This window comes from Suncus etruscus, chromosome 5 (assembly GCF_024139225.1).
Source record: "Suncus etruscus isolate mSunEtr1 chromosome 5, mSunEtr1.pri.cur, whole genome shotgun sequence".
Lineage (NCBI taxonomy): Eukaryota > Metazoa > Chordata > Mammalia > Eulipotyphla > Soricidae > Suncus > Suncus etruscus.
Genome location: NC_064852.1, coordinates 155,979,005 through 155,994,212, shown reverse-complemented (window position 1 = coordinate 155,994,212; position 15,208 = coordinate 155,979,005). Strand labels below are relative to the sequence as shown.

The 15,208-nt window shown below is 55.7% G+C and overlaps 1 protein-coding gene across 7 annotated transcripts in view; it reads left to right on the top strand.

Moving 5' to 3' along the window:
• Nucleotides 1-15,208, top strand: part of PTK2 (protein tyrosine kinase 2) — a 125,918-nt gene that overhangs the window by 66,247 nt on the left and 44,463 nt on the right. For 3 of the 7 annotated variants that reach the window (XM_049773859.1, XM_049773860.1, XM_049773858.1), the window contains 6 exons: nt 271-388; nt 3,092-3,122; nt 4,947-4,999; nt 9,486-9,569; nt 10,502-10,519; nt 14,453-14,509. In XM_049773859.1, the coding sequence (XP_049629816.1) occupies nt 271-388; nt 3,092-3,122; nt 4,947-4,999; nt 9,486-9,569; nt 10,502-10,519; nt 14,453-14,509 (361 nt within the window). The remainder of the gene's footprint in view (nt 1-270; nt 389-3,091; nt 3,123-4,946; nt 5,000-9,485; nt 9,570-10,501; nt 10,520-14,452; nt 14,510-15,208) is intronic. The other 4 variants (XM_049773863.1, XM_049773861.1, XM_049773864.1 and 1 more) reach the window with 2 other exon arrangements.

The following is a 15,208-nucleotide window of genomic DNA, read 5'->3' as shown; positions in this document are numbered from 1 at the left end:
AAGCTGTGCCTGACACATGCGCTGGGCTCCTCCTTAATTAGAGTGAGCCAGAGGGGCCCGACACTGCAGAAATTTGCCTTCCACCTTCCACTCTGGAACGGGCACCTCTCAGGTCAGTGTTCCCTTCCTGTTGGGGTCCTTTGTGTGCCCACCTCTGTGCCGCCTTCTCTGCTGTCCCCGGGGCACAGGGTACGCCTAGTGAGCTCTGATGTCACGGCACAGCTGTCCTTGCTGGCCAAGAACAATAGTGTCTGTGTCCACCCCTTGTAGCCCTTGACTGTGACCGCGCCGTCCCTCACCATCGCGGAGAACATGGCCGACCTGATCGACGGCTACTGCCGGCTGGTGAGCGGCACCGCACAGTCCTTCATCATCCGGCCGCAGAAAGGTGAGTGCCTTGGGGACTGCTGGGCCTGAAGCACCTTCCCTTGGGGGGCCCTGGACTCTTTCTCAGTAGTGTTTCCACACAAACACCACTGCTTGCTGTTTTGTGTTTAGTTTGGGGGGGGACCACACCCAGCGATGCTCAGAGCTGTGTTCTAGCAATGCTCAGGGATCGCTCCTGCAGGGGCTCGGGACCCTCCAGGATGCTGGGGATCAAACCCAGGCTGGCTTTGTGCAAGGCACAGTGCCTTACTGTATAATCCAGCTTCTTTGAGGTGTCCTTAGTCATCCCAAAAGTCCCCCCCTTCCTCCCTGTCATCTCTGAAGCCCTGAGCCAGGGAGGAACGCAGGGGGCTGTAAGCTGTTTTGAGGGAATGGTGGCAGGCCCTGGGGGATGGGGAGATTGGGCCCCTGCCTGGCCACCAGAGCGCTACTCGCTGGGACTTGTGTTGGGGGACCATCGCCAGCCTATTTTGCACAGTGTGAGGGTCCCACTCCAGCTTTTGGAACTTCCTGGGCTCAGCACATCTGCTTTCCATGCTGATGCTAACTCAGGTGACCATGAGGTGAGGTTGGCCTCTGGTGTAGCCAGAGAGTGACAGGGTGGGGGGTGGGAGGGAATCAGAATGTGGTAGGTTTTTTGTTTTTTTTTTTTTTGGTTTTTGGGCCACACCCGGTAACGCTCAGGGGTTACTCCTGGCTATATGCTCAGAAGTTGCTCCTGGCTTGGGGGACCATATGGGATGTCGGGGGATCGAACCTCGGTCCGTCCAAGGCTAGCGCAGGCAAGGCAGGCACCTTACCTTTAGCGCCACCTCGCGGCCCCAGAATGTGGTAGTTTTCCTCCTAGGAGTTAAATTGCTGCCTGGTATCTTCTGCCACTCTGAGGCCTGACTCCCAGGTACTGCGTTCACCCAACCGGCTGGTGACACCTGTCTCCCCAGGGTGGACGATACCTCTGTCTCCCAGCAGGCTCTCCGAGGCGCCATTGTGCCCACGTTGTGGCTTTGCTCCTCTGTCCCTGACTCGTGAAGCGATACGCTGCAGCTTTTAGGGGTGCCACGTCCTGGGGCTCCTCAGGCAGAGCTCCCAGGTGTGCTAGTGACTTCGGGGCTTTGCTCTAGCTTCTCAGGGGCCCACGAACATTAGCATTAGACTGATTCCTGGGAAAGCAATGTAGGCAACTGGCTTATCAGTGAATCAGCTGCTTGGGGTGACACCAGTCTCAGGTGCTGCCAGGAGATGGGGTCCACACCACTGCATCTGTGCACAGCAGCAGAGGCTCCTGGCCGCTGAGAGGTCGGCAGAGGCTGTGGCTGTCCTTTCTTTTCCTGCTGGCAGGGGGAGACACACACACACACCCTCAGTTTGGGGGGAATCCACATGCCTGGCCCTGCCTGACCTTGCTGGAGTTGCCTATTGCCTACATCTTGAGTGAGGTTATAGCATGATTTGCAGTGGGTCCCTCCAAACCAGGAAGGCTTGGCAAGGGCTGGAGCCTGTGCCTGACTCCCCAGGGTCTCCTGCACTGCCTGAACTGATTCCCTCAGAGGACACCACCACCACCCCCAGGACTGCCCAGCAGACCTGCTCACCCCCAGCACCTCACCCTTCAACAAATAGCACCCTTTTTTGGGTTGGACACCCCGACAGACAAAAAGCCCTCATGTGATCCTGGGGGGTGGGGTTGGGAGGGGGGCTAGCATCACAGAGCCGTGGACTAAGGACACAGGAATTTGGGGCATGGGGACACTAGGGCAGAGGGACAGGATGAGGGAACACACCCATTTCCTTTTGGGTTTGGTTTGGTTTGGTTTGTGGGCCACAACTGTTCCTCATGTTTGATGTTGGGGCCATACCTGGTGGTGCTCAGGGGCTGCTCCCAGGGGGTGGCCACTGAGGGGACAGTTCCAAGGTGGGAAGCACTCCCAGGGAAGTTCCTATTTCTGTTTGTTTTTGGGCCACACCTGGCAGCTCAGTGGTTATTCCTGGCTTTGTTCTCAGATCGAACCCAGGTCTGTCCTGGGTCAGCTGCGTGCGAGGCAAATGCTCTACTACTGTGCTATTGCTCCGGCCCCATCCCAGGGAAGTTTCTGAGGTGAGGGTTGTGGAGCACTCCCAGGGGGGCCTGGGAGTGCAGGGTGGGGTGCTCACTCCAGCCCAGAATCCGTGTGAGTGCCAGGTTTAGAGATGAGGGTGTCCAAGGGGTCCCCTAGCCTCGACCTGTGGCAGCAGGTGCTGTGACCTTTGAACATGGCTTGTCTGTCACTCTTTCCACTGGGGAAGATCAGGTTGGAGGCAGGTTTTGGATGAGGCTCAGTGGGGTGCCTGATGGGAGGGACTGCTTCGTGCTGCCCCCGCCCCCGAGAACAGCCCCAGATACACTGTCACTGTGTCCCCTGGGGGTTAGGCAGATACCCTGGTGGATGACACTTGTCCTTGCCTCCTGCTGTCCTGTCCCCAACTGCACACTGTTCCTGGTATGTCACGGGGTGGGTCTGTTAGCTTCTCTGATGCTCAGTGATCAGCACTTCGGTCTGATTCAGAATGTTTCTGGGCCTGTGAAACCACTCCCCCAACCTTGCCTCTCGGTCGCCACCTGGGCAGTGCCCTTTAAGTGGTCACACTGTGCCGTGAGGAGACTGGCCCTGGAACCTGTGGGCGAGCAATCCACAGATCCTCAGTTGCTTTCTTTTTTCTCCCACAGAAGGTGAGCGGGCTTTGCCATCGATACCAAAGTAAGTGCTATTGTGTGAGTTTGTGTGAGGGTGAGAAAGTGTGGGGGTGAGGGTGGGGAGTGTGAGAGTGTGAGTGGTGTGTGTGGGGTTGGGGGTGGGGTATTTGGTGCTCATGGCAGCTGTCAGGAGCATTCTAGAATTCTAGACCATAGCAAACATTTCCTGGAAGGAGCCAGTATGTCGTAGGTCTTGTCGGAGGTTAAAATGCTTTTCCCTTCTGGTGGGAGTTCCAGTAACATTACAGAGGCCCAGTGTAAACCTCGGCACTGCCAATCATGGCACATTTGTTGGTCAAGATCGAATATGTGGGGGCTGGAGAGATAGCATGGAGGTAGCATGTTTGCCTTGCATGCAGGAGGACGGTGGTTCGAATCCTGGCATCCCATGTGGTCCCCCGAGCCTGCCAGGAGTAGACTCGGAGTGCCACCAGGTGTGACCCCTTCCCCCAAAAAAGATTGAACATGTGGTAAAAATATCACACAAGACAGAGGCCACTGTTGTTGGGCAGGTACAAGGGGACCAGGAAGTCTTACCACAGGGCCCTTACATGGTCCCTCCCAGCCTGTAGTCTCCCTAACCCTGGTCAGTCTGACCACTTCACACTGGAATGTCTGTCTGGTCCGGCCACTTCACTTGCAGTCACTTGCTCACGGCTGTGTGCGTCCAGCTTCAGGACAGTGCAAGGAGGCAGCAGGGTTGGAGGCACAGACTTGGGCAGCCCGTCTGCCTAGAAGCCTCTATTTTTTTATTGTTTTGTCTCTGGCCTGGAGCCACAGTACCCTGGCAGTACTCAGGGCTTTGCATTCAGGGTTACCCCTGTAAAAGCTCAGGGCTAGGGGGATCCCACGGATCAAAATCCAGGTTAGCCACGTGCAAAGCAAGTGCCCTGACTCATTGTGCTATCTCACTGGCCCCTTGCCTTGAAGCTTCTAAAAAGCCAGTTTCTCCTTGGCCCATGGTCCCATTGTCCCTGCTCTCTGACTAAGGCTGCCAGATGAAGCTTAGTGCAGCTCTCGCTGCCCCACCCTGTGCAGCAGCCCAGGCTCTCCTGGGCTTTTGTGTCTGTGTCCCCGGCCTGGAGTGTGGTGCACTCAGAACCCAGAATAGAGCCTAGGAGGGCCACAGGGGGTGCGGGCCCTGTTTGGGGCTGGGTGGGGACACTGATCTTCCTATCACTGTACCTCATGTTCCCAAGCTGCCAATTGCTGGGGAACCTTGACGGGATAGTATGAAGGGGAGGGGATACAGGCAGCACTGCTGAGGGTCTGAGGACACCAGAGAGAGCAAAGTACCAGGAGACAGGGCCAGCTCCAGGAGGCAGGGTGATCTGAAGGTGCTGGCTCTCCCTGAGCTCAGGTCCTGCCCCCCATACTGCCTGCAGCCTGCGGCATCTGGGGTGAAATGACTTCATGGGACTTGGAGCCCAGCTTTGCTTTGATGCTTTTGTGGCGGGGTGAAATGTTGGGGAGAGGTTTCCTGCCTTTATCAAGAGCCAGCTGTCTTTCACACATCTTTTCTCCGCTTTTCAAGTACTTCTCAGCCCTGTTTTCACTGTCCTTAGAGTCGTGGGCCACAATGCTGTTTGCTGGAGAGAGCTGGTTTGCCAGGGAGACAGTCTCTGCCAGCCAGAGAGCATGTCCTGTTCCCACTCCCACCGCCATGTTCACGGGCCGCACTCACACCTCCGCTCATGAGTTTTCTCCTGTGACTCCTGTTGTCTGAACTCTCAAGCTTTGTTCCATGCCTACGGGGCGGGGGCGTCTGTGTGCTCATTTACCTCTAGAACTCTGAAGAGGCCTCTCACGACCCGCACCTCTCTTGCAGGTTAGCCAATAGCGAGAAACAGGGTGTGCGGACACACGCCGTCTCTGTGTCAGGTAAGGCCCTCTGCTCCTTCTTCTCGCCATCCCAGCTGTGAGTCTAGCCTCCTACCCCCCAGTCTGTGTCACCCTCTTTCGGTCCGTGACTGTGGCATGTCTCGGTCACTCCGTCTCATCTTCACGTCTCGCCAGTCAGCACAGAGTGGATGCTCCCTTCCCCAGTGCCTAGGAGCCTCTCTCTGCGTGTCTGCGGAGCAGTTTTGTACTGCTGTGTGGAGTGAGCCAGTTCCGATGGTATTTTATCTTTCACGATCAGCATCAATGTGTGTGATGTGCTCCAAAGCCATGGCTAAGACACTGGCCCAGTGGCTCAGCAGACTTGCTGTGGGGTGGGCAGGGTGTGTGGTGTTCTTTGCCCAGTACGTTTCTTCTGTAGGAGAGACTCAGGCCCTGGTGTCCACCCCTGATGGCTCCTGCTCCTCCAAGTACCTCCAGGTGCGGAGAACCAAGGGAGCCTCTATTCTTCCTTTGTTTCCCACTGTTAATTCATAGTTTTTTTGCCACTTAGTCACTCACACACTGCTTCCTCGACTCTTCCCAAGAAGGCCTTGCTGTGTGCACCTTAGCTCTGGTGATGGGCATGAGGCCCGGGGTGGGCATTGTGCAGCTGTGGGTCCTTGAGCATCCCCAAATAAGCTTCCAAATAGCAAGGAGCGGGGGCTGCACTTGCTGTCCTGAATGTTCCCACAGCAGGTAGGACCCTGCATGACAGTGATTGGGAAGTAGGTGGCTTCCTGGGTGACACCAAGTGGCTTATGGAAGGGGCTTGGGAGACCAGATTGGTTTAGATTCCCCCGTTTAAAGGACAGTCTCGCTGTGTTGCTTCCAGCCTCTGTCCCATTCCCCAGTTGGCTCGTTGTTGGGGACCTGACCAGGCCTGCAGGGAGCAGGCGAGTCATGGGATTGGAGAGAAAAAGGCCGCTGAGCACCCATGTGGAGCATAGGCAGGTCAGGGGGCTCCAGAGGGTGCGTGAGCTTTGAGCCATTGCTCCAGAATCAACAGGGAGCAATAGCTGCCACAGAGTTGGGGCATGACTGCAGTTGCTTTTGCTCCTGCCCTCCGCCCACATGCTTACCTAGGCCTGGCAGCCTCCCAAGTTCTGTTCCCCCTGAGTTCACAGCCTTTTGGCCTCTCAGCATGTCCTCCCAGCCCATGCTGGCAGTGCATTCCTAGGCATTTCCCTTCTAGGAGTTCTGGGGTACATTTCTTTTCCTAAGCGGTGGTCAGTTTTCCAACAAGAAAGCCTGAGATGGACCTGCAAGGTTCGGTGCTGGTATCTCCCCGCCCCCCAGCCTCTGTCTCCCCTCTCCCCATCTCACTCTTGGCCCAGTCATTCGCCCTCCTGCTTTCCTCCCTGACTCTGTTTGGTGCCCACTTGACTCCCCCCTCCTCTGTGGCCACCAATTTTCTGGGGGCCAGCACTTGGGTCTCCAAACAGTCTTTCACTGCTTGCTTCTGGGTATGTTTGAGTCACCAGGAAGGTCTTCATCCTCCTCAGCCTCCACAGCACCCAGAGTTGGTCCTGATTGTGACCGCTTGGACGGCTGTCAGCTGAGTCCCACTGAGCTCCTGGATTCCTCCAGGTGGGCAATAAGCTTGTGGCAGGGATCAGTGTGGGCCCCAGGGGTGCTGGGGATCAACCCCTTCAAACTGACAGGACAGGCCTGAGGCACTGGATGAGGTGGGGGCCGTGTGGGCAGTGGTGTCAGGACTCAGGCTAGCACGGTCCCAGGGCCCACGGAAATGGCCATGGTGACCTCTTCCAACAGCTTCACACCCACTGCTCCCCACTCACAGCTGCACAGGAAGAGGCTTATGACAGCATCTTGGACGGCAGCTAGATTGCCCTGACCTCGGGGTCTGACCAACCCCCATTTTCATTTATGCCTGTCCAGCCTTGTCTGCCCAGTCCCAGCCACTCCAGCTTCTTCCTGGTGCCCTTGCTTACGGCCAGCAGTCGGGGTTGGAGACTGACCAGCTCTCTATCTGGTCCGGGGCATAAGAGCTTGATGATGGCTAGTGACTGAGCCGCAGGGGGGGAGGGGGGGCGGGCTGAGCATGAGCTGCTTTTAGGGCCCAGGTCCTGGGAACAGAGGAAGAGGTCAGCATGATCTGAGTCTTCAGGGGTCTGGCTGGCCTCGGCTCTCCCACGCCCACTGGGAACTCCCGATGGGGGGCAGCAGTTAGCTCCTCTCGTCTTGTGAGAATGGCTGAGTGAAGGGAAACCACCCGAGCCCCGCGTCCCGCTCCCCTTCCCCAAACTGTTTGAAAGCACTGTAACTTAGACCCAGATGGTGAGCTGCTAAAGATGGGTCCCGTCCCTGGCACCCACATAACAGCAATGCACCACATAACTATGGCTGTGATCCCCAACCAAAGGCACCGTCTTCCCCAGTTCTGAGGTGTCTGCCCAGCAGGCACCATTTCTGCTGGTGAAAGCAAGCTCCTCTGACCCTGCAGAAGCCCCTCATGGCTCCAGCCCAGCCCTCCCAGAATCCCAGGCAGTGCTTGAAGCCCCTCTTCCTCCTGCTCCAGGCCCTGCCTGTGATCATGGCTCTGGGCTCCTGGCACCTCAGATCCAGCGCAGTCCTGGGTGTGCCGGAAGGAGGACAGAGGAACAGGTAGCCCCCAGCCAGGTCCCCAGCATGGAAAGCCATGGCACAGTTTGGGCACGAGCCTGGGCCTGTCTACCATTGCCTTGTCGGGTTGAGTGTTAAATGTCATAATGCCTCAGGGTCCTTCCTGGGGCTCCCTTTTCTTTCTTTCCTTCCTTCCTTTCTTTTTCTTTTCCTTCCTTCCTTCCTTCCTTCCTTCCTTCCTTCCTTCCTTCCTTCCTTCCTTCCTTCCTCCCTCCCTCCCTCCCTCTCTCCCTCCCTCCCTCTCTCCCTTCCTTCCTTCCTCCCTCCCTCCGTCCCTCCCTCCCTCCCTCCCTCCCTCCCTCCCTCCCTCCCTTCCTTCCTTCCTCCCTCTCTCTCTCCCTCCCTCCCTCCCTCCTTTCCTTCCTTCCTCCCTCTCTCCCTCCCTCCCTCCCTCCCTTCCTTCCTCCCTCCCTTCCTCCCTTTCTCCCTCCCTCCCTCCCTTCCTCCCTTTCTCCCTCCCTCCCTCCCTCCCTTCCTTCCTCCCTCTCTCTCTCCCTCCCTCCCTCCCTCCTTTCCTTCCTTCCTCCCTCTCTCCCTCCCTCCCTTCCTCCCTCTCTCCCTCCCTCCCTCCCTCCCTCTCTCCTTTCCTTCCTCCCTCCCTCCCTCCCTCCCTCTCTCCCTCCCTCCCTCTCTCCCTCCCTCCCTCTCTCCCTCCCTCCCTCCCTCTCTCCCTTCCTCCCTCCCTCTCTCCCTCCCTCTCTCCCTCCCTCCCTCTCTCCCTTCCTCCCTCCCTCCCTCTCTCCCTTCCTCCCTCCCTCTCTCCCTCCCTCTCTCCCTCCCTCCCTCCCTCCCTCCCTCTCTCCCTTCCTCCCTCCCTCTCTCCCTCCCTCCCTCTCTCCCTCCCTCCCTCCCTCCCTCTCTCCCTTCCTCCCTCCCTCTCTCCCTCCCTCTCTCCCTCCCTCTCTCCCTTCCTTCCTCCCTCCCTCTCTCCCTCCCTCCCTCTCTCCCTTCCTTTTTCCTCCCTCTCTCCCTTCCTTCCTCCCTCCCTCCCTCCCTCCCTCTCTCCCTTCCTTCCTCCCTCCCTCCCTCCTTCCCTCCTTCCCTCCCTCTCTCCCTTCCTCCCTCCCTCCCTCCCTCCCTCTCTCCCTTCCTTCCTCCCTCCCTCCCTCCTTCCCTCTTTCCCTCCCTCCTTCCCTCCCTCTTTCCCTTCCTTCCTTCCTCCCTCTCTCCCTCCCTCCCTCCCTCTCTCCCTTCCTTCCTCCCTCTCTCCCTCCCTCCCTCCCTCTCTCCCTTCCTTCCTCCCTCTCTCCCTTCCTTCCTCCCTCTCTCCCTCCCTCCCTCCCTCTCTCCCTTCCTTCCTTCCTCCCTCTCTCCCTCCCTCCCTCCCTCCCTCTCTCCCTTCCTTCCTTCCTCCCTCTCTCCCTCCCTCCCTCCCTCTCTCCCTTCCTTCCTTCCTCCCTCTCTCCCTCCCTCCCTCCCTCCCTCTCTCCCTTCCTTCCTCCCTCCCTCCCTCCCTCCATCCCTTCCTTCCTCCCTCCCTCTTTATTTCTTTCTGTTCTGTATGTAAGATGAGTGGTCACCGTCTGTGCACTGGCTCTCAGGAGTTTGCAGAGTCTAGTTAACATCTCGCTGAGCAAGGAAAGACTCTTTAAAAGACCATTGGTTTTTCACAAGCCCGGTCTGTCAGTCGTGGTAATGTAGGGCACCCTGTCAGTCAGGTAAAAGTTTTGCCAGAGTGTGTGAGTGAGTGAGTGAGTGAGTGACTGTGTGTGTGTATGTGTGTGTCTTTAAAATGTTGCAGGTGTGTGTGTGTATGTGTGTCTTTAAAATGTCGCAGGCATTTTCTCTCCCACTGAAATAATGTGTTTCTGTTTCTCTCTCCTCCTCCTGCGTCTGTGTGAAGGAATCAGTCACTGCCAGCACAGAGCTAAGAGGGCTAGGCGCTTCTTCCCCCTGGTCTTCTGCTCCCACGAGCCTCCTTCCGCCGGTACTGCCCCCTTCTGCACAGCCTCAGTGCCCAGCCAGGCTGTGCCCCCAGCTTGCGGCTGTGCCCGGCAGCGCCACCTATGGGTGTTTGTGTCTGTGCTGCCTGCCTGCTGCGTGGCTGAGCCCCCTTCAGGGCTCCACTTTTGTTGCCCAATGGCTGGCTTGTGGGTGCATGGCGGGACCCAGCCATGGCTTCCCGCTTTTCTAAGTGCATCATCCCGAAGTCCCCACGCAGCACAGCACGCAACAGCAGGGAGAAGGCTTGTTAGGGGGCTCCAGTGCAAGCTTTGTTTTCTGCGTTTGGGATTCTGGGGTGCTGCGGAGTAGAGGCGGCAGCAGGACTGTTGGGGAGCCCCCTGGGGAAGCACAGAGACCCCACACCTGGACAGGGCCATTCATTGTGGGGATGCAGATACTCAGAGTCTGTGCCTCCTCCCGGCGCTGTGCCAGGCCATGTTCGTTCTCTCAGTGGTGGGCGGGAGGGAGGGAGGGAGGGGAGCTGCAGGTGACCTTGGGGGGAGCTCAGCACAGCCTCCTGCACAGTATGTAGGGCAGGAGCTTTGCTGTGCTGGTGGCCACACCACGCAGCTGTTCTGTCTGCTGGCATAGAAGGGTCCCATAGAGCAGAGCGCAGGTGTGCATGCGCACAAATGTCCTAGAGCAGAGCAAACACAGACACCCACGCGCACACACGCATGCATACGGTACACACACATACACACGCACACGCGTGCACATAGGTACCCCTGGAATAGAGTACCAGCTCATCTACCCTGCAGCTGTGTTGTGGGAACTAGCCCCGGGGTGGGAGGGCTGGGTATCTGTTCACTCTCTGCTAATAGTGTTTTTCCTCTCTTCCTCTCCCTCTCCCGCTCCTCCCTTCCCCTACCCTCCCCTCTGTCCCCTCTCTTTGCATGCCTCCTGGATCTGCAGATGAAATTAGTGGGGACGGTAATATTTCTTTTCACCTTTGTGTTACTCTGTGAAATAATGTTTATTCATGTGACCACAGCACAGCTTTCACGAGGGGCCGAAAGAAAATTATTCAGGTCTCACCAGTGTGGGACAGTGGGAAGAGGCTGTGCCAGCCAGCCATGGAGGGTGTGGCAGGAGGACATCAATGTCCCCAGCGAGGCAGGTTCCCTCCTCAGTGGGGGTGGCCTCAGGCCAAATCAGGAGCGGGAGCAGGAGCCCACGTGTGACTTCGGGAAGGTTCTCAGGGGTGTGGCGTTGGAATCTACTTCCTCCTGTCCTCAACAGTGGCCTCTGGAACTGTCTGTCTCCTCTGTGGTTCTGAGCAGGACTAGCTATTCGCCTCACATCTTGGGGATGACAGGGCTGAGTCCTGAGTCCAGGGGTCTGGCATGGATATGCACTGAGAGGATCATGCTGGTGCTTCCCAGAGACCCCCCTCACCCCTTGGGATGGCACCAGCAGGAGTGTGTGTGGAAATGGAGGCTCACTGGAGAGGTCAGCCTATCCTCAGGCGCTGACAGGGCTAGACTAGGGCTTATCCCCTCTCTTTGCTGGAAAAGGTTGGGAAGGGCAGTTGCAGCTATTGCTGTATAGGCTTTCACATAACTGTCACATCTGTGAGGTGATGGAGCATCGAGGTGCATTTTTCTCAGGGTGTACCCCAAATTAGACAGGACGTTACATCCCTATGTGAATCCTGAACTGTCCCCTTGACGGAGTCTCTTGATCAAGCTCGGGTGCCAGCAAACAGTCCAGGGGCTAAGGATAGGCCTACAGGTGGCATCCCTGTTAGCCATTCAGGGCAGCCCTGGATCTTGTTGGGAGCTCTTGTGCCCGTCACTGTCCATGTGCTCACCTCGGCAGCCTGAGAGTCGAGTCGAGTTGAGGGAGCAGCAGAGCTCAGTCAGTCACCACAGTCAGGTCAGCAGCAGGCTGCCACAGGTGCATACGGGGCCCCTTGGAGTTGTTAAGGCTGGGGAAGGGCCCCTCCTAGTCCTGTCAGTCTGACAAGGCTCTCAGAGCTGTGCAGGGTCACCGGTGTCGGTACCGGCATTCAGTCCAGCTTTTGTGGGCTGAGTTACAGCCAAGCAGCAGTCCTGCTGTTCCTGGCCACACTCCGCTATGCCCACGGACCCCACTAAGGTCAAGCGTACCAGCAGTCCTGCTCTGGGAGAACCCAGGTTTTTCCCTCTGTCACAGCCCCTCCTGGCAGCCAGGCTCCAGGTTGACACTGAACTCAGGGCTGTGGTGCTTTCTCAGCTCTAGGTGAGCCCCCCCTGAGTCTTCCTGCAGTACAGCCGAGTGACCCCAGGGGAATTTGGAACCTATCACCACTGTGTATCTGATTCCACAGACCTGGAACAGAACCATAGAGGACTCTCAGTGCCTCAGCCCTGGCTGCATGTGGCAGATTATGGGAGACTCAGACTAGGGTGCTGCAAACAGCCCACCTGGACCTTGTCCTCAGCTTGTCTTCTGTGTCAGTGCTCATGTAATCACTGTATACACCCTCACATCAGTGTCTTCTGTGGCTTTGGAACCTTGTCCCAATAATATGGCAGGGGGGCCTGGGAGATAGCATGGAGGTAAGGCATTTGCCTTTCATGCAGAAGGTCATTGGTTTGGATCCCGGCATCCCATATGGTCCTCCGAGCCTGCCAGGAGTGATTTCTGAGTGTGGAGCCAGGAGTAACCCCTGAGCGCTGCCAGGTGTGACCCAAAAACAAAAAAAAAGAAAAAGAAAAATATGGCAGGGTTGCACGTGTCATTGTTAAAACTGTCACAATTGGTAGAGGTGTCCCATACCATGGAGCTGTGACGTGTCATTGTTAGCTCTCTGCCTGCTATTCTGTCACTCATTGTCGCAAGTAATTGTTCTGTCTTGTGGTCATTTATCCATCTCATTGGTCTGTCCCAGCACAGTTTCTCACATTATGATGTGAGTACTGATGCCCACAGTGTGGGACCCTCTTCGCGTTCCTCTGGACTTGCTGTGAATGCTTCCAGTCTCAGGTCGGCTTCATGTAGGTGAACATTCGTTGTGGACAGGCGTGCTAGTTTATAGTTCGAAATTAGGAAAGAAATGTAGAATCAAATCAGGTCCCAGAACTCGTGGGGAAACGTGCTAGGCATTGTGCATGAGATGCCCTGGTTCAAGCTCAGCCCACTCTCAGCATGGCTGCCCGTACTCTATAAACAATCCACATGGATCCACTAACCCCATCTTCTACCATAGAAATTCTCTCACATACCTAGAATCTGCCCTAGGCATCATAAAGAGTGGACCCCTCTTAGAAAGTTAAAAGAAAGTGGACCCCTCATACTCAGATCTTCTACCTCAGAACCATCGAGAGATTCCCATGTCCTCTACATCAGTCATCAGTCTGAGGCTTCGCTGACCTAGTTCTGGAAGAGTCAGATGCCAGCTCCTTCCAGTTTCTGAGCAGCCTGATCAGCAGCAGCTCTCTGTCTGGCCCCTGTGCTCCGCTACAGCTCTCGGGAACTCAGCCTGGGTGTGTCGGCTTAAGGATGCTAGTGCTTGGGGTCAGAGTGGTATAAGGAATAAGGTGTCTGCCTTGCCTGCGCTAGCCTAGGCCGGACCACAGTTTGATCCCCCGGCGTCCCATATGGTCCCCCAAGCCGGGAGCTATTTCTGAGCGCATAGCCAGGAGTAACTCCTGAGTGTCACCGGGTGTGTCCGACAAAACAAAAACAAAAGGACGCCAGTAAAAAAAAAAAAAAAAGGACGCTAGTGCTTTGTGCAGCCCCTGCTATGTGCCACTAGAGTCTCAGTCAACTGTAAAGAACAGAAGGAACTTGGTATACAGGAAGCGGGTGTCCCACGAAAACTAGGGAGTCCTGGAGTGAGTGACTTTGAGGGTGCAGGAGCTGAATGTGGGACCTCTGGGCAGCAGGCGTTTGAGCCTGTGCGCTCTGGTCCACAGTAGTGAGCTGGTGTGTAGGGAACTCGAGGTTGGGGCAGGAGGGTGAACTGAACCCCACTTAGCACTATCCTGACAGCTGTCCTCCTCTTCCCCGATAATCATTCATTTGACCATAGGAAGTGTACAGCTTTAAGGTGAGGGGGTCATGGTAGAGCACCCTGTGTGAGCCACTGAGCAGCATTAGTGCAGACGGGGACATGATGCTGGCAGGATTCCTCTGCTTCCCAGCTGGGACATCACCCCGAAGTCTCTGGCAGGCTGATTGCAACTAGAATGGCAGCCCTCTCATTTCCAGTCATTCACCTCTCAGCCCAGTTCTCTGCCAGCTGGGGCTCCAGGCCTGTCTCCCTGAGCAGGGCCAGTTGCCTCATTGCTGGAGGGGCTCCAGGAGCTCTTTGTTATCTCAGAACAACAGTGTTGTTTGCATGTGTTTTTTGTTCATCTTCCGTTTCACGTTTCACGTAGGCAGCTCGTTTATCCTGTGCCCTCTTCAGTCTTAAACAGCTACAGGCAATATCTAGCATGAGATTTGTTTAATAGGTTATCTCAAAAGTTAGGCCGATAACTTGTCTCAGTTGCGTGTGCAAGTCTATCCTGGATGAAACCAGAGACCATGGTGGTCACGGCTCCGGGCTGAGCCCTGTGAAGGGCGGAGCAGTTGAGGCACGTTGCTGATGCTGTGGAGGGGATATTGCAGGTCCAGACAGGCGTGGATCAGAACCCAGTGTGGTTGTTGGTGACTGTGGCCTCTGGGGACACACATCTTGTGACAGACGCTCCAGACTTGCATCACACTCATGCTGGTGCTGGCTCATGCTCCGGCAAAGATGTCGCGTGTGATGTGTCCATAGAGTGGGGTTTGAACAGGTCATCACGCCTTCCCAAACTTCAAGAGAGGCCAGGGGCTAAAGTGTCTAACATCTCCCAGCATAATCTGCTGCCTTGCTTGCTTCCCTCACTGCAGAGACGGACGATTATGCTGAGATCATAGATGAAGAGGACACCTACACCATGCCTTCAAGTAAGTCCCAGCTTCACACTGAGGGATTTCGTGTATTTCTGGCCTGTTAGAGCTGTTTGCCATTATTAGCTTCAGATTTGGTAGAGTTTTAATGTAGAGAAGTGGACACATTGATAGATCATACACTATTTTTATGATATATGAACAAGACCATATCATTGACAGTATTATAAATGACAGTGCCTAAAAGTTTTAAAACGAATAATTTTTATAATTTTCCAAGCTAAAGTTTAATTAGCAAGATATGAATGAATTCTAGAAGCTCAAATATTTTTATACTGGAGCTGGAGCAATAGCACAGTGGTAGGGCATTTGCCTTGCATGCAGCTGATCCAGGACGGACCTTGGTTCAATCCCCTGCGTCCCATATGGTCCCAAACCAGGAGCAATTTCTTTTTTTTGTTTTCGTTTTTGTTTCGGTCACACCCGGCAGCACTCGGGTTCCTCCTGGCTCTACACTCAGAAATCGCTTCTGGTAAGCTCGGGGGACTATATGGGATGCCAGGATTTGAACCACCATCCTTCTACATGCAAGGCAAACTCTTTACCTCCATGCTATCTCTCCGGCTCATGGAGTGATTTCTGAGTGTATAGCAGAGTAACCCATGAGTGTCACCATGTGAGGCCCCAAAACAAAACAAAAATTTATATTATCTTAACACATTGCTAATAACTATACAAGAAGAAAATCTACCCTAT